Source organism: Marmota marmota, unplaced genomic scaffold, assembly GCF_001458135.2.
Source record: "Marmota marmota marmota unplaced genomic scaffold, marMar, whole genome shotgun sequence".
Classification (NCBI taxonomy): domain Eukaryota; kingdom Metazoa; phylum Chordata; class Mammalia; order Rodentia; family Sciuridae; genus Marmota; species Marmota marmota.
In genome coordinates this window covers 2,866,631-2,893,744 of record NW_026000139.1, presented here as the reverse complement: position 1 = coordinate 2,893,744, position 27,114 = coordinate 2,866,631, and the positions used below count along the sequence as shown (strand labels likewise).

Here is a 27,114-nt window from a genome sequence, read left to right as displayed (position 1 = left end):
CCCCGCCTCCTCCCTCCCTGCTGCCCCCACCCCCTCCCCCCTCTGACCCGCCCCTCCTCTGCCCCACCCTTTCTCCTCTGCCCCACCCCTTCTCCTCTGCCCCACCCCCTTCTCTGTCCAGGTGGGTGGGTGAGTGGCAGGTACCTGGCTGTCCAGGCTGAGGAGGTGCTGGGCTGGGCACCGAGGCGGGGGCGGGTCTCGAGGCCTGGACAGAGTTGGCTCGTCTCAAACCTGCAGGGGAGGGAAGGAAACAGCCGTCAGGACTCGCAGGCGCACACCTGTGCAAGCGCATGCGCACTGTAGGCAGGAGCTCGGTCTCTGATGAAGCAGCCCTCCACCCCCAGCTCTCCCTGCCCTTGCCTGGGCCCCCTGGGTGTTTTCTCTTTCCAACACTGAGCCCCTGCAGGTGAAGCCCAGCTGCAGCATGGGTGTTAAAAGGCACAGGTTTGTGATTATGTTTCTGCTGGTGACTTGACACAAGTGACCTGTTCTCTTGGGCCTCAACTTTGTCATCTGTCGAATGGGGATTACAGCCCCCACTACATGGGGCTGTGATGAGAGCACAAAGATCCAATCCAGGCACAGTGCTAGAAGGGATGCTTGGCCCACAGGCTGTGCTCAACGGGTGTCAGTCAATATTATTTCATTATTATTGAAATACTGCCATTACGTGGACCTGCTTTCGCATTCCAGCCTTTACCTTTATAAGCTGTGTGACCCTGGGCTCCTTGCTCAGCCTCTCTGAACCTATGCCTCATAGAATTGACAGCTCTACTGACCTTACAGTAATCACAAATTAATATTTACTCACTGTATACCATGTTCCAGGGACTTTACATATGAGCATTCAGTTAATCTCTACACTAATAATCCCATGAGGCGAGTGCTCTGTGGTCACCATTATACAGGTGGGAAAACTGAGGCACAGTGGGATAAGGAGCTCATCCAATGTCTCATGGCTGGTTAGCAGCAGTGCCAGGGTTTGAACTCGGGCAGCTGGTGTTGAGTCTGTGTCTCAGACTCTTGGATGAGGCTGGCAGGGGTCTGTGAGAAGCAGGTCCTGGCGCCAGCATGTGCTACATTTCGGGAAGAAATCCCCAGACTCTTATCTTACTGTCTGGATCATATCTTTCCTGAATTCAGATCAGCTCTTTTTTTCTGGACAGATGCTCATGACAGAGGGCACCTTGCTAGTGCTGCCCAAGCCTTACAAACCCCCAAGTCTTGTCCTGCATCCTACATTAGCACCGCTGTTTGTTTTGCTCCTTTGCATTCTTGTATTTATTCATTTGTGCATCAGCAAATGTTCATTGAACATCCACAGAGTGCCCAGCCCTCTGCAGGGATGGGCAGCAGAGGTAATAGATGCCATCTGTTACCTCCAGGAGGGTGCAGCCTGGTCAAGGAAGGAGATGGACACTGAGTCCATGAGAAAAATAGCAACCAGAATTCTCTGGGGGCTTCCAGTATACCAGACCCTGAGCTGCTCAATGCTGCCTGTGGCACTAGGGTCCCCAATCTGCAATTGAGGACCTTTCTTTCTGTGTTTTAACTTTGCATCCTGTGGGCTGACAATATTCACTCACTAGTTCTGATTGTCACTATAGGTTCCTTTAGGAGTGTCTCATGCGATCTGTGATAGAAACTGTTTTGCTTCTTCCTTTATAAACTTTCTGCCTCATATTTTTTCCTGTCTTATTGCGATGGTTGAGCTCGCCAGTGCAGTGTTGAATAGGAAGGGTTGAGAAGGGAAGATGGCAATAGTAAGGAAGCTGATCTCACAAGGTTGTTGTGAGGACTCAATGAACATGACAAGGGCTTACTTGGGTGTCTGGCTTTTGGAGTGCTACATAAATGTTTGCCATCATTAGAATAGTAGGTGCTCAATAAATGTTGGGTGGACAAATTAATATTTTGTAAATTACTGGTTATTCAGTTGGAAGTGAGGGCAGAAGGATAATCTTACAGTGGAAGAAGAAACTTGAGAATTTTATTCTGGAGTCACAGAAGAGAAAAACAGCAGTCTGGGACAGAAAGAGAACAATTGGCTGTGTGCAACGGGGAAGCCATTTGGCTCTAGTACAAGGTAACACTGTTTCTCAAGTTCAACCCCTTTTTTTCTTGGCATAGGAAGCCCTGCATGGACTGGCTCTGGGATATCTCCAAGGGAGGGCTATGGTTTAGAGTAGTTCGGGTTGTGCACTGTCCAATTTTAGGAGGGGCACCTCTATCACCACTCCATATTACGGACTCCTGGACCACTGTTAGCCTGGCCATGCTTTGTCTCTGGACCTTTGCACATGCTGTTCCTCTACCTGGAATGTATTACCCCCCCACCCCCACCACACACACACACACACACACACACACGCTGAATGTGCTGTACCTAGTTTATTTATTTTCCTGATATAGTTCTCCCTTAGAAGCCACCTTCTCTGTGAAGTCTTTCTGGGACTCCAAAAATAGATGTTCTGGGTTCCCAGGTCCCTCTCAATGTCCTCTTGGGGGCTTCCTCTGGAAATGCATATACAGAACTTGGTGCCTGGCACACCTTGAACACTCAATAAATGTGAGTGATAACCCATCCTCCTTGGTCTTGGCACCTCTGTTACGGCGGTTATAAATCTCTCTTGCTATTTCTGGGTTATGTTGCTTTTCCTTCTGCTGGAGTGTGAGCTCCTAAGGTTGGGACCAGGTCTGCATGATACCTTTATCTCCAGCACTTAATACCAGGCTTGGGGTATAGTAGGTGCTTACTAAATAGTCGTGGAGCCTGGCATGGTGGTGCACCCCTGAAATCTCAGTGGCTCCAGAGGCTGAGGCAGGAGGATCTCGAGTTCAAAGCCAGCCTCAGCAACAACGAGGCCCTAAGCCACTCAGTGAGACCCTGTCTCTAAATAAAATACAGAATAGGGCTGGGATGTGGCTCAGTGGTCGAGTGCTCCTGAGTTCAATCCATGTTACCCAAATAAATAAATAAGTGCTCGTGGAATGAGCCATGTTTTATGGCAGGGGCTCTTTAGGAGATCCCGTTATGGAGAGTATAGCAGAAGAGCATTAAGTCCCTCTCAGAGAACCACTGGAGGGGTTTCCACACTGTGTCAAGGGTGGATCCTGAGACTCCAGGGTTAAGCTCTGGAACAAAAGAGTCTCAACGGCAATTTGTTCCCTGGAGCTACTCTCGACCCCGCCAGCCAGTGGGAGCTACAGAGCAGCTGACCGCAGAGGCTCTGCACGGGAACTGCTTGGGTTCTGATACCAGACAGGCCATGACTTTTATGTGACTCTGGGCAAGGTTTCTTTATTAGCCCCTTTTCCACATCAGTTAGGTGAGGGTGACTGGTACCGTTGACAGGGCTGAACACCTGCAGAGTTTGATCACATGCCTGGTGCAGGGTCAGTGCTCAGGACACTTGAGTTGTGATACTAACTGTGCATTCAAGTCTGCAAATCTTCAACAGCCTACAATCTACCGGAAATCTTAGTGCAGCTAGAAAACAAGGAGAAAGAGCTCAAATTGTAGTTGTGCTCAATAAATATTTGCAAACTTGAGTTAATGGAGAGAGACACACGTTGGTGTGAATTGGACCAGGGAGAGAGACAATGGCTAGTGCTGCCTCCCGGTCCCGTCTCTGGGAATTCAGGGCAGGAAGTGGTTAGCTCAGCTACAGGTGGAGCAGGAGGAATCCCAAAGCGCCATCCACCCAGGGGACATTACATTGACTCCTGAGGGACAGGAGCTCTAAGTCCGGCTCAGGATTGTCCTGGGAGTGTCTGTAGCCCCAGGAGGCAAAATGATATAGAGATTAAAAGCATAGGATTGGATATACAAAAATTAGCTCAAAATGAACCAGAGACTCAAATGCAAAAGCTAAAATTCTAAAATTCTTAGAAGAAAAAACACAAGGGGAATCTCCATCACTGTGATTTCTTCACTATGACACTAAAACTACAGGAAGCAGAAGAAAAAGTAGATAGATTGGACTTCATTAAAAAACAACAAACAATCTTCTGTGCATCAAATGGAAAGTGAATAAGCAACCCGTGGAATGGGTGAAGGTATTTACAAATTGTGTATCTGATGAGGCATCAATATCCAGAATCCACGAAGAGCTCCTACAACACAACAGCCCCCACCCCCTGACTTAGAAAATGGGCCAAAGACCGAAATAGACGTTTCTCAGAAGGAGACATACAAAGGGCCGATGAGCACATGAAAAGACGTGTCGTGTCACTCACCTTAGGGAAATGCAGACCAAATCTATAATACCTAAAGGAGCCCTTCACACTCTAGGATGGCTACTATTTAACAACCAGACAAAACAACAAAGAGAAACCAAGAAAAACCAGAAAATCACAAGCGTCAGAGAGGATGTACTGAAACTGAGACCCTGTGCACTATTGGAAGAAATGCAAAAGTAGTGCAGACACTGTGGAGAATAGAACAGCGGGTCCTCAAAAAATTAAACATAGAATTGTCATTAGATGTGGCAATTCTACTTGTAGGTATAACCCCAAGAGACTCAAACAGGTATTTGTATGCCGTGCTCAGCAGCACTATTCACAACCATAACGCCCCACTGACGGATGGATAGATAAATAAAATATGGCATATCCATGCAACAGAATATTACACAACCTTGAAAAGGAAGGGAATCCAGATACATGTTACAACTTGGGTAAGCCGTGAATATATTACAGTAAGTGAAATAAGCTACATACGAAAAGACAGATACTGTATGATTCCACTTACATGTGGTATCTAGAATAGTCAAATTCCTAGAAAGAAGAGTCATGGTCACCAGGGACAGAGAATGGGCAAAATGAGAAGCTACTGTTGAATGGACACAAAATTTGAGTTTGGAATGATGAAGAAGCTCTGGAGATGGATGGTGGTGATGGTTGCACCACAGTGTACTTTCTGTCACTGAACTGTGCATGGAAAAGAATTTGAAATAGCAAATGATACTTCTAATGAAACACATAATTTTAATACATTTTACAAAAATATAGAAGACATAGAATAGAAATTTCACCTCTGGCAAAAAAAAAAAGACAATTTTTTGTGATAAGATGTGGGTTGAATTGTCATTTTAACCAGTCATGGGTAATGTACCCCAGGGAACGTGGTGGCTTCACCACCTGTTAGATGGGAGCCATGACATCTCACAGCTGGATCTGGGGTGTGGCAAGGGTTAACTGGGATGGTTTGTGGGAAGTGCCTGGGATGGCGTCAAGGACACAGTATGCACCCAGTAAGCATTTTGGGATGTTGTGGATCTAGAAATTCATTTTTCTCTGTCCATCTGAACCACAGGTTCATGGAGGGGTCTGGGAAGCTGATGGCATGTGCCCAATTTTGTCACCAAGAAGAAGGGGGCACTGAAGTGCTATGCCATGAGCCCCAATTTGGAAAGTAAAGACCCAAACTCAACATGGGACCTCAACATTCAGCCTGTCTGACTTAGACCTGGGCTCAGCCGAGGTCTCAGACAGGTACATATGGAACATAGATGTCCCCAACCTATTTGGCATTTTCTTTAAAATCTAGGGTCAGAGGACTCTCCCCAGTGGGCACCCTTGCTGTGTAAATCTGCCCCTGGTGGGCCCAGAGGTACCAGGCTAGATGACAGCATCTGTGATGACAACCTGGTCCTGCTGACCCACCCCATCCTCACAGAGAGCAGAGGCCACATGCCCAGGGAAGGGAGAGCTTGGGAGGGTCTTGAGAGTGAAGCATCTTTACTTTTCTCAAAGCCAAGGGGTATTTTCCCTCAGGTATTTTTTTTTAAAAAACAAGGCAAAAGGAACTGGGGATATGGCTCAATTGGTAGAGTACTTGCCTCCCATGCACAAGACCCTGGGTTCAATCCCCAGCACCACACACACACAAAAAGGCAAAAAATCATGTTTTTCTTACATATGATGATAGGGTAAGAAATGGACACAATCAAAATCATGAATGTCCAGAACCTGAATTGGTCATGATCCTGTGTTTCCTCCAGCATAGACTAGAACCAGCATTTAGAAGAGTCCATGGTGTATAGTAGGTGCTTAATAAACACAGCATGAACAAATGAAGAGAACACACTGTCCTCCGCATTCTTTCCAATTCTCCTCGTTCAGGGGCGTAACTGGGTTTCCCCATCTTGCTTACCCGCTGGGCTGCGGCTGGTGTCTCCAGCTCCCCCACCTTGACCATGGTCCCAGCTCTCTGGATCCCGGGTAGATGAGCTCATGCGGGCCTCGGAGGCCCTGCGCACAGGAGGCCCATAGCTTCCTCTCCCTGGAGCAGATGCTGGGTCAGGTCCTGGAAGGAAAAGCATTGAATAGATAAAGGGCAAAGAGGAACGGGGTAAAAGGACTCCTGTCCAAAATTGCAAGGCAGGCGGCAGAACCCACCTGTTTTGGGACCTGGGCCCCTCCTGTCTTCAGTGTCAGCTGGAGGGAGAGAAATAATAGGGAGCGTGATTTTCTGGTGTCTGGAGAGTGATAACTGAAGAAGCCCTCAAAGGGGTTCGTTCACCTCTCCCAGGACATGGAAAAACTCTAAAACGTCTCCTTCTGGTTTCCCCTCTGATCTAGTTCCTCTTTACCATGTGATATTGTTTCCTTGGCACATGCGAACACACACGAACACACAGAGAGGCTTAAAAAAGAACAGCCCAGCTGCACAATCTGGCAGCCCGGAGGGAGCAGGGCTTGCTCTGCCAACAGGGTGACCCAGTGGTGGAGACTGGGCTGCAGCCTCTGCTGAACTCGGCAATTCCTGTAGGCAGTGGAAGTCGCTCGTGCCTTGCCAGGAAGAAAGCATTTGCCAAACGTCTTTTGGGTGCCGAGCACTGAGCAGGTACCTTAGGAGGCCGTCCCGTGGGAGACACAGGTGGATGCTGTAATTTTTGAGACCTTCAATTAGGACGGTCCTTCCAGAAACTCGGCTGTGCTCCTCCCCGGAGCGGCCATTAGGGCCAGATTTTATCACTTGGTGTTAATTGAAATTATTGCGAGGGCCTTGTTGGGGCAGCCTGAGTGGCCTAATCCAATTAAGATAAGTGTGTTTTTATTGAGGCTGCCTTTTTCTGGATTCTTTTAGTCTTCATTTTAATATTTAATAATAATAATAATACTTGGATCAGCGCGATACCATCAATAGTAGTGATAATTTTCTTTTACTAATTTCCTTTCTATTCATCTTTCACTTTTAATTTGTCCAATTTCACATTTGCTTAGGGCTGAGAGAAGGAATGGGAAGGGCCAGAAAGGCCTTCCCAGCAACACCCCCACCCCCACCCCCATCTCTCCCACCCCACCCCCACCCACGGGCTCCAGTGTGTCTCTCTCAATTCCTAATTTTAACTTCCCCTTCTTTGATACCTCTACACATCCCACCAGGAACAGGAACGATAGCAAAGATTTTTGGCAGCCTGGCTTCTCTGGAGAGTTCCCTGAGCTGCCACCAACCCAGTGGAAACCAGCCCACCGCAGGGACAGCTCCAGGTAGACCAGTTGGCCGGGAGCTGTCTGTGGTGCTGAAAGAGCCCCTTGTCCTACCTCGGGCTGGCACGCGGGCCGTGTGCTTGGGCTCAGGGGGCTGCTCTGGGGCAGCAGGCTCACTCGCGGGCGGCTGGGGCTTGCTCTTCTTTATGGGCATGGGCTGTGGGAGGAGCTGCTTGGGGAAACCCTTGAAGAACCAGGCTCCAGAGCGCTTCCACACCTGGGGAGGGAGGAGGAGCTGTGGCCACCACTCTCGCCTTCATGAACCAATTTCAAAATCTTTTTGCTCTTGGTCCACGGCACATGGACACAATGGCAGTCACATTTATTGACTCCACACGCCAGCCCTGAAAACTCAATCCGAAGGGTCTGATGAGACCCATTTCACAGATGGGGAAATGGAAGGTCAGAAATGTTATGGGTGTCCTGACAGTGCAGAGCCTGGGAGTGGAAAGGCGAGGGCTTGGCGTCAAGCCGTCCATTTCTTGGATGGGGCATGTTCTCTACTGCACTCCTGGGAGAGAGGGTGACCTGCCCATAGCTGTCCCAAGACCTCTGGCCTTTGTCCTGCCCTGTGGGTTAGGGCCAGGCAGGACAGTGTGCTGAACATCTCATGTCGATCCTTTTCCACCCAACTTTGTGCCCCAGAGGGCTGCCCAGTGCGGACAGGAGTAAGTGGGCTTCGGTGACCTCTGTCTTCAGCAGGAGTTGGCAGGGCATTTAGGCCACGCTATGTGTTTCTTTGGTTCCCTCCCTGCTGGCTGGACAGTGGTTGGTTCCTGTCTTCCAGTCTGCCAACTGCTCCCTCCCTAGCCGGTCGGTCCCAGGAGTGGTCACAGCAGGCCTGTGTTGCACGGGACACTTCCCTGCCACCGACTCCCCTCCACCCTGCCCTGCCCTGTGGAAAGGGCATCTTTATGGAACTCTCCTCGATTCCCCTGCTGGAGAGTGCCCACTGCATCCTGCCAGGCCCCTGGCTGCTACTGATGGGGACATGGTCATTGGGACAGTCTCAGAGGCAAGGCTCTGTAGCAGGGGGTGAGCGGAGAAGAAACTGTGGGGAGGAGAAAGCATTGCATTGAGATAAAATGAATAATAAAAAGCAGGTCTGGGAGGAAGAGAGAGAGAGAGAGAGAGAGAGAGCGAGAGCGAGCGAGAGCGCAAAGGGAGAGACAGCAGAGGGAAGAAACCATGGACACAGGACCAGGGGGAGAAATGCCTCAAATGAAGGGGAGACTTGGAGGAAAGAAAAATGGAGAAGAGACTTAGGAAAGAAGGAAAGAGAAACAGCAGATGTTGGAAGAGGAAAACCCAGAATGCGAGAGACAGATGAGGGCAGAATGGCAACCAGAAGGCTGAGGATGGAGAGGGAGGTGGGGAGGGAAGGCAAAGTCTCAGGCACAGGTGAGGAGACAAGAAGTTCATCCAACTACCCAGAGGCCGTCCTGCCAGTTCACAGCTGGCCGAGCTGATCCCCTTCAAAGTTAAGACCCAAGACCCACCCAGAACGCCCGGCCTCCAGCCCTCCAGTCTCCCTGATCCCAGGGAGGAGAAGGGGGCCGGCAAAGGGGAGGGGCCACTCACCTCTCTCTGCTCCATGCAGATCTTACAGAGCCACACGGGGTGCGGGCGGTTGTTGGAGGTCTCCACCCCACACTTGGTGCAGACGTTCTGGGGACAAAAGAGCCCAACCAGCACTCAGGGGAGCCATGCCCTGAGCTGCTGGGGATGGAGAAGGGTCTGGGAGGGGCGGAGATCTAGAACTCTCCTTCCTTCGCACCCTTTCTTCCATGGTCAAGGTCCATTAGAATCAAGTTCCAATTTGAGTCTTATTTCCAATAATGAGCACTGGAGTCATTCCCAAGCCCTGGAGGAAGGAATTCTCCAGGGGTCCATTAGGGACAGTTTTCAGTAACTATGCAGCATTGACATGATTTTTAAGAGGAAAGACCATACACCCATTTTCTTCTTTCTTCCCTCAAAGGATCCAGGGCAACCTTGGCAATGACCAGTTCAACTCTCCATGGAGAAGGAGGCTACCTGACTACAGGCCATGTCTGTGGGTTGAATTTCTTGACAGCCAAACAGCAAGGAAAACCTGATAAGTCACACGATTCTTCTTATCTGGTTGGCTGAATCAGATAAGTTTTTCAAAAGAGATAAGCTTTCCCCAATATTCCACGTTAATTGCTAAATGGGATACCACGCAGAAGGGACCGAGGGGCATCACGAATGTCCTCCCTCTGGAGACATTAATTGGAATCGCCTTGATCACAATCAAATAGATCTAAAGACAGGGCTATCTCTGGCCTGGCATTGTCAAGTGCAGACAGTTTGGGGCAAAGGGCGGAGGGGGAAGAGAGCTCAGAGAGATTTTCCTTCGAGGACAAATGGTCTCAGAGACCAAGAGCTCTAACTGGCCTGCACAGGGGATTTCTGAGTCTCCTTTTCTCATAACCCCGGATGAGAGGATGCTGGCCCTCCACGCATGAGTGTGTGCACGTGTGCCCAGCACGCTCTTTAGCTGACAAGTAACTCACTAAGACACAGCCAAGTCCATCCTGTGTGGAGCTGAGCTCTAAAGGGACATCAGGGGAGGAAGTGGGATCAGGATGACCTTGGGAGACACTTGGGCATGGGAGCATCGCAGGAGAATTCCTATTTTGCAGGATTCAAGCTCCATCCCCGAGACTCAAGGCCCCCAGAGCCAGCACTGAGCAAGAAAGGAGGGGAGTGGGCGAGGTACCTTCTTACAGTCCTCACACACGACACAGGCTGAGCCCAGCATCCCCAGCTGCTCTCCGCATAGTATGCAGCGGTTCACCCCATCCCCAGCTACGCTCTTCCTCATGTTCTCCAGTCGGTCCACCAGGCGTCTGGAAGCAGAGACAAGGCACTAAGGACCCCACAGGACCAGGGCCCACAAGATTACCCTTCAGTGCCATCTGCCCTCGAGCATCTGACCATGGCTGTGGACCCTTCTCCAGGGAAGCGCACATGTGTGCAAACTTCTAATACCTTCTCAGAACCACTGAAGACTGGCTCAAAGCATCACGCCCCCAATAGCTATTCTATTGACTTACCATGAAGAACCTGTGGTGGCCCTTTCCATCTCAAGTTGCCTTCTCCTGAGGAACTGCCTTCCGAGCTCCAGCCCTGTGACCTAACTATCCATGCGACGTCACCTGGATCTGACACTCATGCTTTCAAACCAAACTTGACATCGTGGAGGCTCTCCATCTCTGTCCCCATCCCTAGCAAGCCTGATCCCCATGCTCAGGAGATGATGTGGCCACAAGTTAAGTAGCTCAAACCAGAAGGCTTGGGGTCTTCCTGGACCCCCGGCTCCCCCGACATTCAACGATCCAGTCCAATCACCAATTGCTATGTGTCCGCCTCTCTGACTCTTCTGGAATCTGTCCATTCCTCTCCGTCTTCACCTCAACCCAGCCACTGCCGTCTCTCTTCTGGATAACTGAGTAGCCTCCTCACAGGCTTCCTGTTGCCACCCATGTTCTTCTACAACCTGCTCTTCCCCCCACTGCCATGTTGACATTCCTCAAACAAGCTGGATCCAGTCACCCCCAGCCCCTGTGCCTTGCAGCTCCCGTGGCCCTACGTGGGAAACCTTGAACTTCTTCTTCTCCTGGTCTTGCCTGACTGTCCCCATGCATTGGGTCTCCAAGCATTGTCACAGACCAGTAGCATGAGCGTCACCCAGGAACTTGTGTGATGTGTGCCTTCTTGGGTCCCAGCCCAGCTGAAGCCGAAATTCTAGAGGTGGGCCCAGCAATCTAGGTTTGCAAGCCCTCCGGGTGGCTTGGATGCAACTTCAGGGGTGAGAGCAGTGTCTCTGGTTACACCAGCCTTCCTTCAGTTCCTGTTGTCCCCTGTGCTTTCACTCGCTCTGTCACCCTTGCCTGGAATGCACCCCCATGCACGTGCCTGTGACCTCTTTTTCTGTAACACACACCCCCTTGTGTTCTCTCTGCCTGGGTCCCCTCCTCCTTCAGGATCCATTACTCCCCTGAAGCCTCTTACCACCTACTGTCCTTGCAGGAAGAGTGACAAGTACTTCCCCGGGGCACCTGTCACATTTATAAGCAGCTACGAGATCATCTGCATTAAGCTCTTAGCTGATGGTGAAACCAACTCTGCTCACCCCCGGCCCGGGAGATCCTCTGGGCAGGGACCTGGTCTGCTCTGATCCCTGCTGTGCGCTCGAAGCCACTTCAGCACATCTGGGCACTTGTCTCAATGACTGGGTAGGTCACAGCAGCTGTCTCGTCATGCTTGTATCCCAGTAAAAGCGAGCGGAACTCCATGTCCAGTGGGGCATAATAACAGCTTACCCTAACTCAGCAGCACGTGCCCGGCACAGTATGAAGTGCTTTGCCCCCCTCCCCAGGAGTTCAGCACCAGTGTTATGCCAGTTTTCACATGAGGAAAGGGAGGCACAGGGATTTTAAGTGACTTGCCCAAGGCCACACAGTTGGGAACCGGCAGAGTCAAAACCAGAACCCGAGTCTTGGGTAGGTGACATTAGTTCTTGCTAAATGTAACGTGCACACTGGTGACAAGGGACCTTAGCGAATTGCAGATTCTGAACCACCAGGCTTCTAAGGTGCTGCTTTTCTAGAAAGCTCCAAAGTGCTGCTGCTGCTGGTCCCAGGGTCCCTGAGTAACAAGGCGACGTGGCTGTGTGAGATGACCTGGGCCTGGCCATCCTGTTTTGGCTTCAGGTTTGGGGGTTTTTAAGCGTCACCAAGCTGGAGCCCTCTCCTTGACCTGAGCACTTACTGTCTCAGTGCAGTCACAGGAGCTACTCTGTCCCGGAGGAGCCCTGGCTGCAGGTCCCAGAGCCTCCCCAGGGACCTAGGTCGGAAGAACTGGGCTGGAGGCAGGAGGCGCAGAGCTGAAGGCAGCAGCCCTCCCCAGCTCCTCCTCACCTCCCCGTCCTCGCTGGCTCCTCCCTGGCTGATGGGGAGTAAGTGAGACCAGGAGCAGCCCGAAGCCCATGGTCTCAGACCCCTGGACTAACTGGAGCACTAACTAGGACCAGGTTCAGAGAAAGGACTCCATGCTGATTTTCTTAACAAATCCTTCCAGCCACGTTAGGAGTCGAGGACTACGGACTCTTCTGGGACTTTAAGATTCTTAGCCTTACCATGGCGCAAAACAGCATGCCTTAGTAGGAGCTGCGCTTTGAAGTTTGAAGTCTGATCTGCTGCCAGCCCCACTGTCCCGAGGGGAAACGGCCCGTATCCACGGCATGGCTGTGTGGCTAAGCTGTGCCGAGCCGCAGGCCAGGTGTATTCGACACATTCTCGACCTATAATCATTTCGATGGGGAGCACCCTGCTTTATTAAATGAGAAAACTGCAGCACAGAGGGGTTAAGCAATTTGCCCAAGTCACACAGCTAAGAAGTGGTAAAAGCCAAGATTCAGATCTAAGCGGTCTGACTCCCGAGTTCCCATCCGAACTACTTCTCCACACAGCTGCAGGCCAGGAATAGCCCTGGAGGTCCCCTCGAGCTGTCCCTTCTCTGCCCTGGTTGATAACTCTGCCTTTCCCATCCTAAGGGACCCTCAGTCATTGGCAAGTACCCAGTTGCATGTGCTCTGGGTTGTCATCCCAGCTGCTTCTGTCCCCTGCAGTTGGGACAAGAAACCCAACTGCTGCCTGTCCCTCCTTCTGCTTCCCTAAATAACCCTCTAGAAACCTGGATTTTCATCCTGGGTTTCGCCTGCTAGGGTTTCAGCTTCCCCTGGGAAACAGGAGGCATCAGGCTACATCAGCGCTTCTCCAACGGTGCTTCTTGGCCCCCCAGGGGACCCATAGAGCCAGTTCAGGGCTGTTCCCAGTGATGGCCTGGTGGGAGATCGTGAGTGGCCACCATGATCCGTGTCTCCCGAGCATGTCTGCATTGATCTGTCCTGCCTGTCTGCGCTCCTCAATTGGGTCTCCTTTGCAAAGCTGGTTCCAGGGTTTAAAAACAATTCGAAGAAGCCGGGAGTAGATAAATTTCAGGAAGCCTTTCAATGCCTCTGATTTACAAAATATTATGAGACCATGAATTAGGTTTGAAGGACAGGGATAAGTGCCCTGGTGACATTTACTTGTCCACCGTCTTGTCTCGATCACTCATCTCCGCCCACTTCCCTAGCAAGAAAATAGTTAGATCTTGCTCTTCTACCCTTGTTGGTGCCGAAGCACAGAGACAGGGCGAGGCTTGCCGGGATCACACAGCCAGGCTGGGAGCTGGTTCTCCACTTCAGGAGACCATGGTCACATTCCACAAAGCCCCCAGTGGCTCCCTGCCTCGTGGCCAGCTTTGCTGGGGCCTCGTGGGAAGATAACATGTAATAGAGGATCCCGTTCTAAACTGCAGAGCTCTTGCTTAGGGCAACCAAAGGGTCTCCTGACTCTTCCTGAACAACAAAGGCTATTGATTTACATGCCATTTGCAAACCGACATGAAACCCTGCCCCTTCCTGCCCAATCCTACAGGCCCCATTAGCACTCCGGGTCTGATCAGAGACTGCAGATGGCACCCGAAGCCCCCAGGTCTGAGACCATTATTCCGTTGTCCCAGCTCATGGCCTTGTTATTTATGGATTCAGGACCAATAAAGAGGATGGGCGGGAGGCACAGATGGCCAAAGATGGGGAGTGAGCGGGGAGCTTCCTGAAGCCTGCTTGTTGGGACCCCCTCTCTGCACCCTCAAATGCTAGGGACACAGAGGCTAAGCCAAAGATTTTAAACTCAAAAATAAAACTGCAGGAAACTAAATCAAAGTGTGCCATAGAAGGACCATGAGGCTACCAAGGGGTTCATATCCTGGAGATAGAGCAGTTTTGTCTGTCATCCCAGAAGAAGTATTTATTTTTACGTGTCCTGATGGGAGAGAGATGTATAAGAGATGCTGTTGACTCTCACTGGGTGTCAGTCACCAGCATCAGACAAACACCAGTGCCCGGGGCTCTGGCTCAACCTTCTCAGAGAAGGATCTGGCTGGGCCCAGAAGCCAGTATGTTAAGCCCACACACAGTCCTGTTGGGACTCGAAAAATGTCGGGCACAGCTAGACCCATATGGGGACAGGGCTCCACACACAGAGGACGAGTCCTTGGGATTGGATAAGGCCTGAGAATCTGCACTGATCTCATTCTGCAGCCAGGGAATCACTGGCCTCACTTTGAGAAATGCTGTGCCGGGGATGGACGGGGGAGGCAGAGCACGGGGGTGAGCGGGGGACGCTGTCCTGATCATGCTACGTGGGAAAACTGAAAAAACCCAGGAGCAGAATCGTAATCAGGGCGCAAGAGGAGGTCGCAGCACGCTCACCAGAAAGTCTCTACTGTGTGCACTCAACAAAAACGAAAACAAGGAAAGAGACGCATAAAATATTCATAGTGATCATCGTCAGGTGCTGGGATTATGTGTTTATTTCTTCTTCGATGCCTTTATCTCCTCTGCCCTTCACATTAAGAGCATCCAATGAGCTGGACTCGTCAACTTTCTTAACTCTCTTATAATCAAATGCATTACCTTGCATTAGAGAGGAAAGCACATTTGTGAAGGAAAATGTCTGCAGAACAAGTGTTATAAGATGTGGGTCTGATCCTTCGTCTCAGCCAGGGACCTTGGAAGAACTTGGTTCCCTGGGTCCCCTTTTCCCAGATTGAGCCAAGAAGCTTAGGTGAGATGCACCTAGGCTTCCTCCAGAGATGTAAGTCAGGGCTTTCCAGATCCTGGGGCTGAAACATCAAAATTTTCTCTTCTTTTTTGAAACGGAAGGACCCCCAATCATAAGGAGACCAGTCCCTGCAGACAGACTGGTTTTATTTGCCTGGGCAAATGTTAAGTGCCAATGAGCTGGACACTGTAAGAAGCTGTCACCCTCTAGCTAGCTCTTTACATGCCACATTCGCTATGTGACCCTGCTCACGTCCAGGAGGTGTCCGTCACAGACCAGTGCTTAAAGGAAACTGTTGGTCACTCGGTGAAGTCAGTGGGCACCTTCTATTTCTCAGGAGGCTCCAGAGGCACCAGAGAGGGTCTGTCCTCTCCTCTGGGCACCAGTGGATTCTCTTTGGAGGTGGTGGGAAGTGGATTCCTGACTTTGCCACCCAAACATTGTCATCTGATCGACGCTTATTTATGGAGCACCTGCTGCGAGCTGGGCAGGCAGGAGTCGACGGTGAGAAAGCCGGTCGGTCCTGCCCTCAGGGAGCTGAGGCTCTAGGGAGGGATTCAGACGTTATTTAAATGATCACTCAGATCCTCATGATGACACTCACCGTGAGCACTCTGAAGACAAGTAGGGACAGCTGTGAGAACTCATGAAGAGGCACAGGGACTTTCAGGATGGTCCTTAAAAGGGTGGGATCAGCAGGTACAAAGGTCGTGCTCGGCAGGGCTGGTGGGCTGGGTGGAAGGAGTTGAGGGTCCCTGGCCCAGGACAGCGGCAAGGTCTTAGGCAGAGAAGACCCAATTTGCCCCCTTTGGAACATGTGAACAGAGCCCACGAGGCTCGGAGAGTGAGGGCCTGGTGGAACGAGGTAGGTTCTGGACTTTGTCTACGTATGGGACTCAGCCAGGTCTTTCCAAGTGACAATGCTGACCCAAGAGGGTCCAACTCAGGGGTGGGGCCAGAGCCCCTTAGGAGGCCATGAGATGTCTCTGCAAGCCACTGGGCCTTGGGAGTCACACTGTGCATTTCCTGTTGCTGTTACAATAAATAATCACAGACTTGGTGGCCTAAAATGATGGGAGTCCAAGGACAGTTCTGCAGGGCAGATGCTCACGTGCACTTCACTGGGGTAAAGTCGAAGTGTTGGCGGGGGTCCATTCTTGGGGGGGGCGCTCTGGGGGGAGAAGCGGCTCCCTGACTTTTCTAGCCTCCGGCAGCTGTCTGAGTTTCCTGGCTCGTGGCTGCTCCCTTCACTGTCTTCAAAGCCAGTGGTGTGTGGCGTCTCCCACTCTGTGACGCTGACTCTCCCGCCTCCCTCGCATGGGCACCTCTGCCACGACGTGGGGTCTCCCTGGATAATCTGGGGTTATCTTGCCATCCCAAGATTCTTGGTCACATCTGCAAAGTCCCTTGGAAGGACCATCCTAGGAATGCAGATGTGCACATCTTGGGGGGCCTGCTGAGCACACCCACCGGGTTCCATTTCCACCTCCTCCGGTCTCCATCTAACCCTAGCTTCCTCCCCTGGTGCCTGGCTGTGGACGTCAGCCCAGGCAAGCTTTGGATTCTGAGAGTGTCCGGTCACCTTCTCCAGGTGTTCCTGCCCAGCCCCATGTCACTGTAGAGTCCCTCCACAGAGACATCACACACACACACACACACTCACTCACTTACACACACACACACACACACATACACACACTTGCAGAATCTAGGCCGGGTGCCAACTCTGGACTGAGTTTTCTGGGTTCTGTATCTGAGTTTTTCCACTGCCTGGCTCTGGGACCCCAGGAAAGTGATTTAACCTTTCTGAGCCTCAGTTTCCTTCATTTGTAACTTAGGGAAAATAAAGTCCTTACCTCTGAGGATTGTTGCAAAGATAAAATCAGAGTGTTGGCAGAATGCCTGCGGGTGGTCCCTACTCAATGACAGTGGCTGCTCCTTCTTTGTTCTGGAGAGGTGTGGCTTTTATAATTCCCTGGACTCGGTTTCCCTTGTGACCAGGGTGTGGCCATCTGCCTCCGCCACCTGTCCTTCTAAAGCTTTTCAAGGGGCTGAACCGACTAGGGCTTCATGGACCTCACGGCCCATTTCTAGACACACACAGATGGCAGGTGCTACGTGTGAATGCGTCTGCCCTGGCACTTCTCCAGAGGCACAAGTTCCCCGTGTGTTCAGAACCCACATGCACTGACATGCCTCCTCGAGCCGGCAGGCTGCTCAGCCCAGGGGCCATGGGATCCGTTTGCTTCTGCAAACAAGCGCCGGAGGCCACCGGAGGATCACAGCCGCCTGCTTGTTCAGCTCAGGTTCCTTGGAAAAGCCCAAAGTATCCTCCGAAAACATCAAGAGACAGCTCTAGAGCCCTCCAGCTCTGTTGCTGCAGAGACCCGGGACACGGAGGAGATGGACGGAGCACGCACCGCCCTGCTGATCCCTGTGACCCTCTCTGCGCCCATCCTTGACGAGAGCAGGAAATGACACGCAGGGGGCAGAGCCCAGCGGCTGCCTTTGAACACTTGAACTTGGAAGACCAAGTTCACCAGGATTTAGGAAAACGTAGCCCAGCAGGGCGGGGTGCACGCGACTCTCTGTCTCTGTCTGTCTGTTTGTCTGTCTCTTTCTTCTCTCACTCGCCATCACCTCCAGACTCGGCCCCTCACTCGTCCCCCCACCCTCTTTGTTCCATTGAGTTTATTGAACTTGGCACTTTCTGAAGCCAGCGCTGCACCATCTGCTGCGCACCGGGAGCGGCTGTGGGCCGAGGCCGGCCTGGGGCTCTGGCGCAGGGTCTCTCGGGAATGTGTCCTCAGATGACCAACCGAGCGGCTGTCGAGCGAGGTGTGCGTCTGTCAGACTCGTTCATCCTCATGATGTTTATCACTGTCACCTGCCGGGAGCCAGAGGTCCCAGTCTCCGGCTCCATGAACGGGATTCCTGCCTGAGCCTCAGCACTTTGGGGAGGGGGTCAGCCCGGCATCCGGATCGAGGAAGCCAAGAGACAAAGACACAGAGAGGGCTCTGCCGAGCTGAGGTAGCGCTACGCAAGGCGCTGCGCCAACCCAGGTCCAGTCACAGGAACAGTAGTGTGAGTGCTTACTGTGCCTGGGTGCTGTGCTAAGTACTCCACATGCATGTTTTCCTTAAGCCATCATCAACCTGTGAGATCAGTTCCATTATGCATTTCCACTTTACAGATGGAGAAATCAAGGCACCTGCCCAAGGAATGCAGCCCAATAGGGGCAGAGAAGGGACTGGCAGCTAGAAGCAAAAACTAAGAACAAAGTCTTAGTTTTGTTCAGTGCTTATAGTTGGGGCTCAGTCCTGCTGAGCTCCTTGTGGTGCCTGCCTTCCTTGTGGTGGTAAACAGTGTCTAGAGAATCTAGTTCTGGGGGCTGCAGGGGACAAAGCCCACTGTGGCAGGCAGGCAGGAACTGTCCTATTGAAGGAAGATGTAGGTGAATCCATTAGGCTGATGAATATGTGGGCCAACCTATGGATATTATCGATTCTCTCCCTGAAACCATCTGCCAGGTGCCTTCCCCCCTGCAGGCTCCAAAGACAAGAGGAGAAAGTGAAAGACAGATTCAAGTTCAAAGTCTGGTTTGGTTACATAAAGACTGCGTACCCCTGGGCAAGTGGCTTAACCTTGCTGAGCTTCAGTTTTCTTGATGGTAAAACAAGGACAAAGGTCTGTTTCTCAGTAAGAACATTAAGAAGAATAAAGGAAATATAAAATGTTCAGAATTCCCTGTACAGCCCTTGGAGGTGAATGTTTCTCTGTGGAAGGCAGGATAGGACACTAGCCCTAGGGCCAGCCATCCCGGGTTCATAATCCCACTCCCACGACTTATGAATTGTGACTCTGAGAAATTTGCTTAACCTCTCTGTGCCTCAGTTTTCTCATCTGTGAAATAGGGATGGTGGTGATATGGGGTACCACAAATAAGGCCGTGGTGAGGATTTCATTAATACACGTACATAAAACTTGGTGCCGGCCTGGGATGCTTTACACCAGCCATCTGTTGTGATTACTTCCCTAAGAAAGGAGGAGGATTATGGGAAGATTCCAAGCAAATGTTTTTTTCCTCTTTGTGAACCACCAGCAAAAGGGCAAGGGTGACGGTTCTCAACAGGGGGTGACTCGGCCGCCTCCGGGGACACTGGGCAGTGTCTGCAAACACTATTGGTGGTCACAACTGGAGAGGTGTTATTACAGGCATCCAGTGGACAGAGGCCATCGAGGCTGCTAAGCACCTGACAGTGCACACAACAGCTCTCCAGCAAAGAACCGTCTGTCCCAAATGTCACGAGTACTGAGGCCGAAAAGCCCTGGGCCACCGGGACTTGGCGGCTGCGTGGTTGTACCAAATTCCCATTGCACAATGAGGTCAGGGAGGCCTCGAGGTGAACGTGGACCCATGGGGGCGGGTGGCCATCTGGGTTGTGGGTCACACGGTGTTTGCTGATCTGTGCCCTCCTCGGTGGCAGGCGCTGTGCTGGTTGTGGAATTCAGAAAGCTCTCGTTGGCATCTAAGGCCGATTCCTTGAAGCACAGGGTGGGGCGCAGTGGGTGTTGGAGTGCACTGCTCTAATCCCTGGGGAGACTGGTTCTCAGCCCTGGGGGGGGTTCAGCGCTCCTCCCAAACATGATGAGATCTCTGAATATGTCTTCTGAAAATGCCCATGTGAACATGCATAAATGAGCCTATGATTCTGGCGAGCCCCAAACCTCTGAATCCTATCCATGGAGCGTCTAGAACTAGGTTGGGCAGGGGCGGGGGGGTGTCCTCTTTTAGGAAGAGGAGAGCGGGGTGCGTTCGCGATCTCCTTGTCACACCCGGGGAAGGCGCTGACATCGGTGGGTGCAGCAAGTTTCAGCCGTCGCTAATGACTTTGTCCTCTGTCCATAGTTTGGAAACGTTTTGTGCCAGGATGGGGCGTGGGGGAGCCCAGGTGGGGAGGTGGACGGAGTGCGGCATCTTCTGTCCATGACAGGTCTCTCTCTGTCCCTCCGACTTCCTCCTCCATCACTGTGTCTGGTCGCCAAGGTTAATGACAAATCCTAATTACTTTTGGGGGCCATCTGTTCAGGGAAGCTGACCTCAGGTGGAAGGTACCCAGCTGCCAGTCTGTCCGTGGACGAGCAGGATACACAAGCAGATGTCTCTGGGAGGCTCTGGACAGAGAGCCATAGGATGGGGACACAGAGACACCCCCAGACTCAATACATCCTAAAAGCCCCGTGGACAGCCCACGTCTGGCTTTCCTGCTCACTGAGGCCTTTTGGACTTGAAGCCCTTAGCAGCAGGTACGCTTGGTACCTGTAGCCCCAGCTGATTGGTTGAGGGGCAGACAAAGAGGGTGAACTGGGCCAATCAGAGCTCCTTCCCTGGGAGTTTGGAATTAGGACCAAGAAGAGCTATAGAAGCCGAGGATGAGTGGCCTGGGTGTGTTTTCTCCCACTGGGGGTGAGAAGCAGGCTTTTCCTGAGGCAGACCATGTCCTCCTTGGCTCCGCTGATACATCTGAATTCTTATATTAAATTTCTGCTTTTACATAGTGTGAGAGTCTTTAAAGATGGTTCCCAATAATGGCCTCATCCCTGGAAACACATGCTGTTCTTTCCACAGGGAGATGGGGTCTATCTCCCCCTCTATGATAGAATGTGGTGGAAAAGGTGTCCGTCATCTAAGAGACCCAACAACTCCCACCTATCCTGGGATCTAGCTGTCGTGTCAAGGTGCCGGGGCCAGGCTACTGAATAAGGACAGATCACACACAGAGAGAGGTGGCCATGTGGCCCAGGACAGGGACCCAGTTCAGCCCAGCCACCAGCTGGGAGCAGCAAGGGAAGTAACCCCAGCCAACCCCTGGCACAGCGGAATCCTGCTGGGCGGAGCCCTGCCCAGGCTCTTCCCCTCATGGGGTACAAGACTGCGGTGGCTTTAAGTCTGTACGTCTGGATGGTTTATTACGTTGTAACAGGTAATGGAGGTGACTTGTCTGGATTTGTTTTTCTAATTCTTGAAAGCAATGCCTCGCATCAAACATATAGAAAGTTGGTCACAGCCAGGGGTGCCGAAGAAGCCCCAGGATCCCGCTTAGACTTGAGTAAGGACCGTGAGGGCAAAGTGACGCCACTTAATGAGTCTCTTTCCTGGACCTCACTTCCCTTCCTTGGATGCTAACGGGGGCAGAGCCAGGTTGAGGCTTGCGGTGAGTGATGGTCTGACAGATGCTGGGGGGTTCCAGGAGAAGGCAACTCTGGTCTGAGGTGGGCCTGCGCTCCAGGGCCCCCAGAATGGCCAATGCTAGTGAAGCTACCCATGGAGCTGGAGAGTCTGAAGGCCCTTCCCCCTGGAGCTCTCTGGACACAGCGGCACAGCACAGGGCCAGCTCCGGCAGCAATGACCGTGACTGATTGATAAATACAACAAAGAATCACTGGGCAGGCATGGAAGAGGGTCCTACCTCCAGCCCCCAAACTGTCCCCTCCAAACCTGGGCTCTTAAAAATTTCGGGTCATACAGAGTCCAAGAATAGGGTGACAGGTTTTGAGGAAAGACGTCTCATAGTTAAGAGCATAGTTCTGAGAGTCAGCCAGAGAGGGATGGGTACCTTGCCTCTCTGTGGCCTTGGAGAAGTGACCCAAACAACTTAATTCTCACTTTCCTCATCTGAAAAACGAGAGGATAATAGGATATACTTGATAGGGTTGGGAGGTTGTTACGTTGTAACAGGTAATGGAAGGAATCAGAGAACTGGAGTTAAGGAGTTCCTTCCAATGAGGTTTTACAATGATAGCACTTGGCACATAGTAAGTGCTCAGTAAGCAGTACCTGTTATGATGAGTATTTGTCATGTTTGTTAATAATGATCCTATACCTTACTATGATGACTTCGCCTCAGGTAATAGAGAAAATCCAGCCTTGCCGAGGTGGGATCTGGGGCCAGAAGGGGGCACGGACACACACTCCTGCCATTTTATCAGTTAGGGCTCCTTTGCTTCAAGAGCTCAGTCAACCATGCAGGGTGGGGTCCCCCCCCCCCCGAGAGCAGCCCCACTGTGGATGGGTGAGAAGCTGAGCTCCTGACGTCTTGTTCACTGAGTGCCTCAGGTTCTACAGCGGGAGCCCAGATGGCACCCCTCTTCCCGTCTTCCTCCAGGTCTGATGTCTCACTCCACTTTTATCCAACTCTGCTCTGATCCCCTCCTGTGGAAGGGTGGGTGGAGCAGGAAGGAGGGCAGGTGGGAGCTTAGAAGACACAAATAGCACCGGGGTTGCCTCTGGCAATGCTACCAGTCCGGGCTGCTGCTGGGAGGTGCAGAGAGACAGCCGCAGCCAGAATCTTCCGAGACTGTCCCCCGGACTCGGGGAAGCCAGGCAGAAATCACGGCCTCAGCAAAGGTACACTCTGTCGGCAGGGATTTGACGGAGCTTCCCTGGAGGCTTCTCACGTCTCCTTCAGGGGAAGCCAGAGGCTGCAGAATTCCCAGGCTTGATTGTAAACCAAGGCTTCACTTAGCTTCAAAAATGAGCCTCCTCTCTCTCTCCTTTAACTCGCTGTTAAGTAGTTGCCCTTGTCCACTGAGCATGTGACCAGGGCAAAGCCCTGACAGTCCTTTGCATGCTAATCCATTACTCACCAAGAAGTACCTGCGGAAGTGCCCTCCACCTTGCAGGTGAGGAAACTGAGGCACAGGGAAATAACCTGGTTTACCTAAGATCCCATGCAGAATGAGTGACAGATCCAGTTTCAACCCAGTTCTAACTTCGGGTCCTCAGTCGCTAACCACTGTGGTCTGCTGCCACTTGGTGGGAGAATGTGCCAGGCCATGGAGACCAGAGCAGGGCCACACCTACCCTGTTGTCAAAGGCCCAAGCTGGAATCTGCTCAGTCCCCAGGGATGCTCTCAACTTGACCTCCCAAAGTAGCTCCTGGTATTGATACAACCTGGGCTCTTATCCCTGGCTGCAGCTGATTGGAGGAGGGAATATCACGTGACATGTGCCAGCCAATCAGAGAACTCTCCCTGGGAATTTGGACACCACCCCCCCCCACCTAGATTCTATACTCCCTGGGCCACAGGGGATGCGCAGAGAAACTGGCAGGCAGCATGGTGGGCCAAGTTCATTCATTCACTCTAAAAGGTATATTGCTATGCACCTACTATGTGCCAGGTTCTATCAGAGCCCCCTACTTTGGGGACTCTCATATTTGATCCATCCAGAGTGGCATACAGTAATCAAACTAAATATATAGAGTGTTAAATATGGTAGCTGGTGGGAAGTGCTCTGCAGGAAAAAGAGTGAGAGGAACATTTGCTTCCAGAGGCTAGACTTGACCTTCATGCCTGCACGCTGAGGCCTGTGGCTGTACGAGGGGTCAGTAAACACACACACACACACTTTCACACCTGTGGCCTGCAGAACTCCTCACTCCTAAAATGTCTTTTAAAATACAAATAGGAATCCAACCTGAGCAGAGCTGCTGAGCCCATAGGAGCCCCTCTGGGGAGGAAGCACACAGTGAGAACGTGCCGGGCTGCAGGAGTCTGTCCTTTGTCAACAGCGTCTCTGATCTCCCCAGCCAGCCCCACATAAAAGTGTCTGCCGAAACTGAAATCAAAGTCACCCACATCCTGCGTCTGGGGAACATCATTTTCCTCCAAGAACCTGGTTAACCCCCCGCTGGGTGTGCCCGAGGGGGGTCAGTGGCAGAGGTTGTCAGTGGCTGGCAGCGGCGGCTGCTGCCGGGAGAGCCTGGGGTGGGGTTCTCATTTCACTACACCCTCAAATTTCCCACTTGAGACCCAGGTCTCTGGGAGCCCTCTGACGGCCTCTCTGCGTCCGAGCACCCAGTTTCCGCCCACTTCAAGAGGCCCCCACCGCTGTCTCCCCTTTTCTCTAGGTCACCCCCTCACCCTGTGATCACCCACATTTCCCCGGCTGCCCCTTCTCCAGCCCACCCATGTGCCATCCATGTCCCTAGCGCTGTCTTTGCTCCTGGATTTCGTCACTCTCTTCTGCACACGCCACACCTGCTTCCTATCAGCCTGGCCTCTCTGCCATCCATCGAGTTCTCCCCTCCTGCTCACTAAGCACAGGGCGCAGGGGGACCTGGACCGGGACCTGGATTCCGTCCCCTAGCCTGCCAGTGGGGGTTCCTTCCCCCATCCTGCCACTCCGGGCACAGAGGGCAGAGGCCACAGGCCCAGGACCCACAACAGCCAAGTGGGGACCTGTGATGGGCCCCCGTCCTCTTACAGAATTCATTCGAGGTTCAAATCCTCCTGCTCGCTATTTTGACATAGTGGACTCGCTGCTGAGCACAGTCACCGTCCCTGCGCTCTAGGAGGGCAGGCGCTGTTTCTCCTGTTCAGCTGCGCCCCCTGCCCATAGCCCCCACTCTGCCGTCTGGGTGCGCTGCACCTGCCAGTCACATGTGCCAGAGCCCCGAGGCAGCCCAGACCCGCCCCTGCACCCCGCGCCTCACCCGATTCTCTCCTGCTCCATCTCTTCCATTTTCTCAGCTCGAGCGATCACCCTGTTGATAATCTCCTTCTCCTCGTCCGTCAGCTCTTCCTGCTTCCTCTGTCTGTCGGGCTGACCGCTGGGGTGGACATTCCAGCCTGCCTGGAGCCTGAAAGGCAATTTGGGATGGTGTGAGGCTGGACGCAAAGCCCAGCAGGCAGCGTGGAGGAGTGGTCAGGCCCTGACGCTGGCGGCTGGGAAATTCTCGCTGTGCAAGAAGAGCTCCCTGCAGCGCCCCAGCCCCAGCCGCTCATCTGCAGAGTGGGACTCAGCCTCCCTCACAGGGTTGTTTGTTTTTTGGGGTACCGGGGATTGAACCAGGGGCACTTAATCACCGAGCCACATCTCCAGCACTTACATTTTATTTAGAGACAGAGTCTTGCTGAGTTGCTTAGGGCCTCGCTAAGTGGCTGAGTCTGGCTTTAAACTCACGATCCTCCTGCCTCAGCCTCCCAAGCTGCTGGGATTACATCTGATGGGAGTTTTTATTAAGTACTTGCACCTGTAGGTGCTCTGCAAGGAACATTGGCTGCAAGCTCATGGGAACCAGGAAGGTAATGACCTTCTCAGGAAGATTCCGGAGCAGACTTCCACAGCTGGACCCCTGCCTGGCAATCACAGCCCTGGGTCCCAGGATGACCCCAGTGCCTCTGGATCTCACATAACATCCAGGCTCCCAGCCCCAAAGTCTCCAGTAACATTTGGGTTCCTCCCTGTGCTCATCTCCTTTTTAAAAAGCAGACACTGCCATAGTTCCTACAGGGTGCCCATATCACCTCACCGAGTCCTCACACCACCCTACAAGGCGGGGACTGTCCTTGTCCTTATTTCCCGATGGGGAGACTGAGGCTAGAGAAAGCAGGTGGTCTAGCAGAGCAGAGGCTGCTGGGAGCAGTCAATGCTGTGGCCTGTGGCAAAATCATGTCCTCTCCCCTCACACCATGGGACCCACCCAGGGTGCTGAGGAGCAGCACCCAGTTGGAATGCAGGGCTGAACACCCCTGGAAGTTCTTTTCCCCATTAGGGAAAAAATCAGTACCTCCCAAACCTCAGGAGCCAGCACCCATTAGCCACCAGTTTCGATGACTCTCCCTGCTCCCTTCATGCGTCCGCAAGAAATTGCCTTTGACACTCAGAGTTGGAAATGAAAATCCCACCTCTCCTTCCCTGATTCTGACTTCCTCCCTCTCGGCTGATTTGTTCCCAAGAACAGAGAAGGCAGAGTTTGGGGCCAGTCTTGTGTGAGAGAGAAGAGCTGTGGTCTGGAATGTTCTGGAAGAAACACAGGTGCTTCTAGGGGACACAAATGCAGCGCCCCCCCCCCAGACCCCTCCAGTGGCATCTCATTGACTTAGAACAAAACCCAGGAGTAGGTGCGTGGGCACCAGAATGAATGCACCAGATGGCAGGACCGACCTTGGGCTCTTTCAGATGGTCGGTCTCCACGTGGGAGAATTTGACCTGAAGAAAAATGAAGCCCAGCCTCTGCCCCATTCTGTGACATCCTGCCTGTCCTTCCCTGTCCCGCCTCTCTGTCCCCACTGCCACCTCTTCCCCTGGGCACACACTCCAGCCACCTCAGCCTCTGCTCACTATTGAAGCCCCAGCCCCGGTTTTGGCCTCAGGGTCTCAGCCCCTGTCCCTGCCAGGATCACGGCTGTCCCAGGTCCTCTGATGTCTGGCTCCTCCTCGTGCCAGGCTCAGAGACGGCCTCCTCCAGCCCCGGCCTGGCTTGCTTTCTCCATGGCACCTTCTCTGGCTCAAGGTATCTTTAGAATTTTTTCCTGGCTGCCGGTGTCTGCCACCCCACCCCACTATGACGTAGAGTAGGAGGCAGAGGGGACCTTGTCTGGCTCAGAATCACCACAGCGTCTGGAGCACGCAGATGGCTATCTAAGAGGGAGCACACAGGAAGGGCTTTGGAGGCCGACCCAGCCCCCTGTGGCTGAAGACACGTTAGCATCTCCTTGTACACGTGACTCAGGGAGACCGAGGCCACGGAGGGTCCTCGGTCCACAGAGAGCACCCGGAGGGACAAAGGGAATTCACTATGATCCTGGTGACACCAAAAGGTCAGGACCTTTGTCTGTGTGGCTCCTCCTGATCCCCTGAGATGGCCCTCTCGTGACATCTTAGTAGCCAAGGGATTAGGAAAAATTGAAAAAAGATATTTTTTGTCTTGATCCCGAGGAGATCCTCTAAGTTACATAGGCTTCAGGCCCCATAAACCTTTGGCTTTCAGGTCTGTGGAGATCCCAGTTCTGAGAGGGACACTGGGAGGAGGTTGGCTCTGCACACCAAGGATGGCAAGAAGAACAGAACAGGAGCCCGCTGCAGCAGGCCCCTGGGGATCCCTGCCTCCTGGCATACGCCACCCCCCCCCC

At 52.5% G+C, this 27,114-nt stretch overlaps 1 protein-coding gene across 2 annotated transcripts in view; it reads right to left on the bottom strand.

Moving 5' to 3' along the window:
- Positions 1 to 27,114, bottom strand: part of Rph3a (rabphilin 3A) — a 97,747-nt gene that overhangs the window by 16,944 nt on the left and 53,689 nt on the right. For both annotated transcript variants that reach the window (XM_015505209.2, XM_015505210.2), the window contains 7 exons: positions 24,693 to 24,839; positions 10,241 to 10,370; positions 9,079 to 9,165; positions 7,552 to 7,714; positions 6,403 to 6,441; positions 6,158 to 6,310; positions 145 to 231 (listed from right to left, as the gene is read on the bottom strand). In XM_015505209.2, the coding sequence (XP_015360695.1) occupies positions 145 to 231; positions 6,158 to 6,310; positions 6,403 to 6,441; positions 7,552 to 7,714; positions 9,079 to 9,165; positions 10,241 to 10,370; positions 24,693 to 24,839 (806 nt within the window). The remainder of the gene's footprint in view (positions 1 to 144; positions 232 to 6,157; positions 6,311 to 6,402; positions 6,442 to 7,551; positions 7,715 to 9,078; positions 9,166 to 10,240; positions 10,371 to 24,692; positions 24,840 to 27,114) is intronic.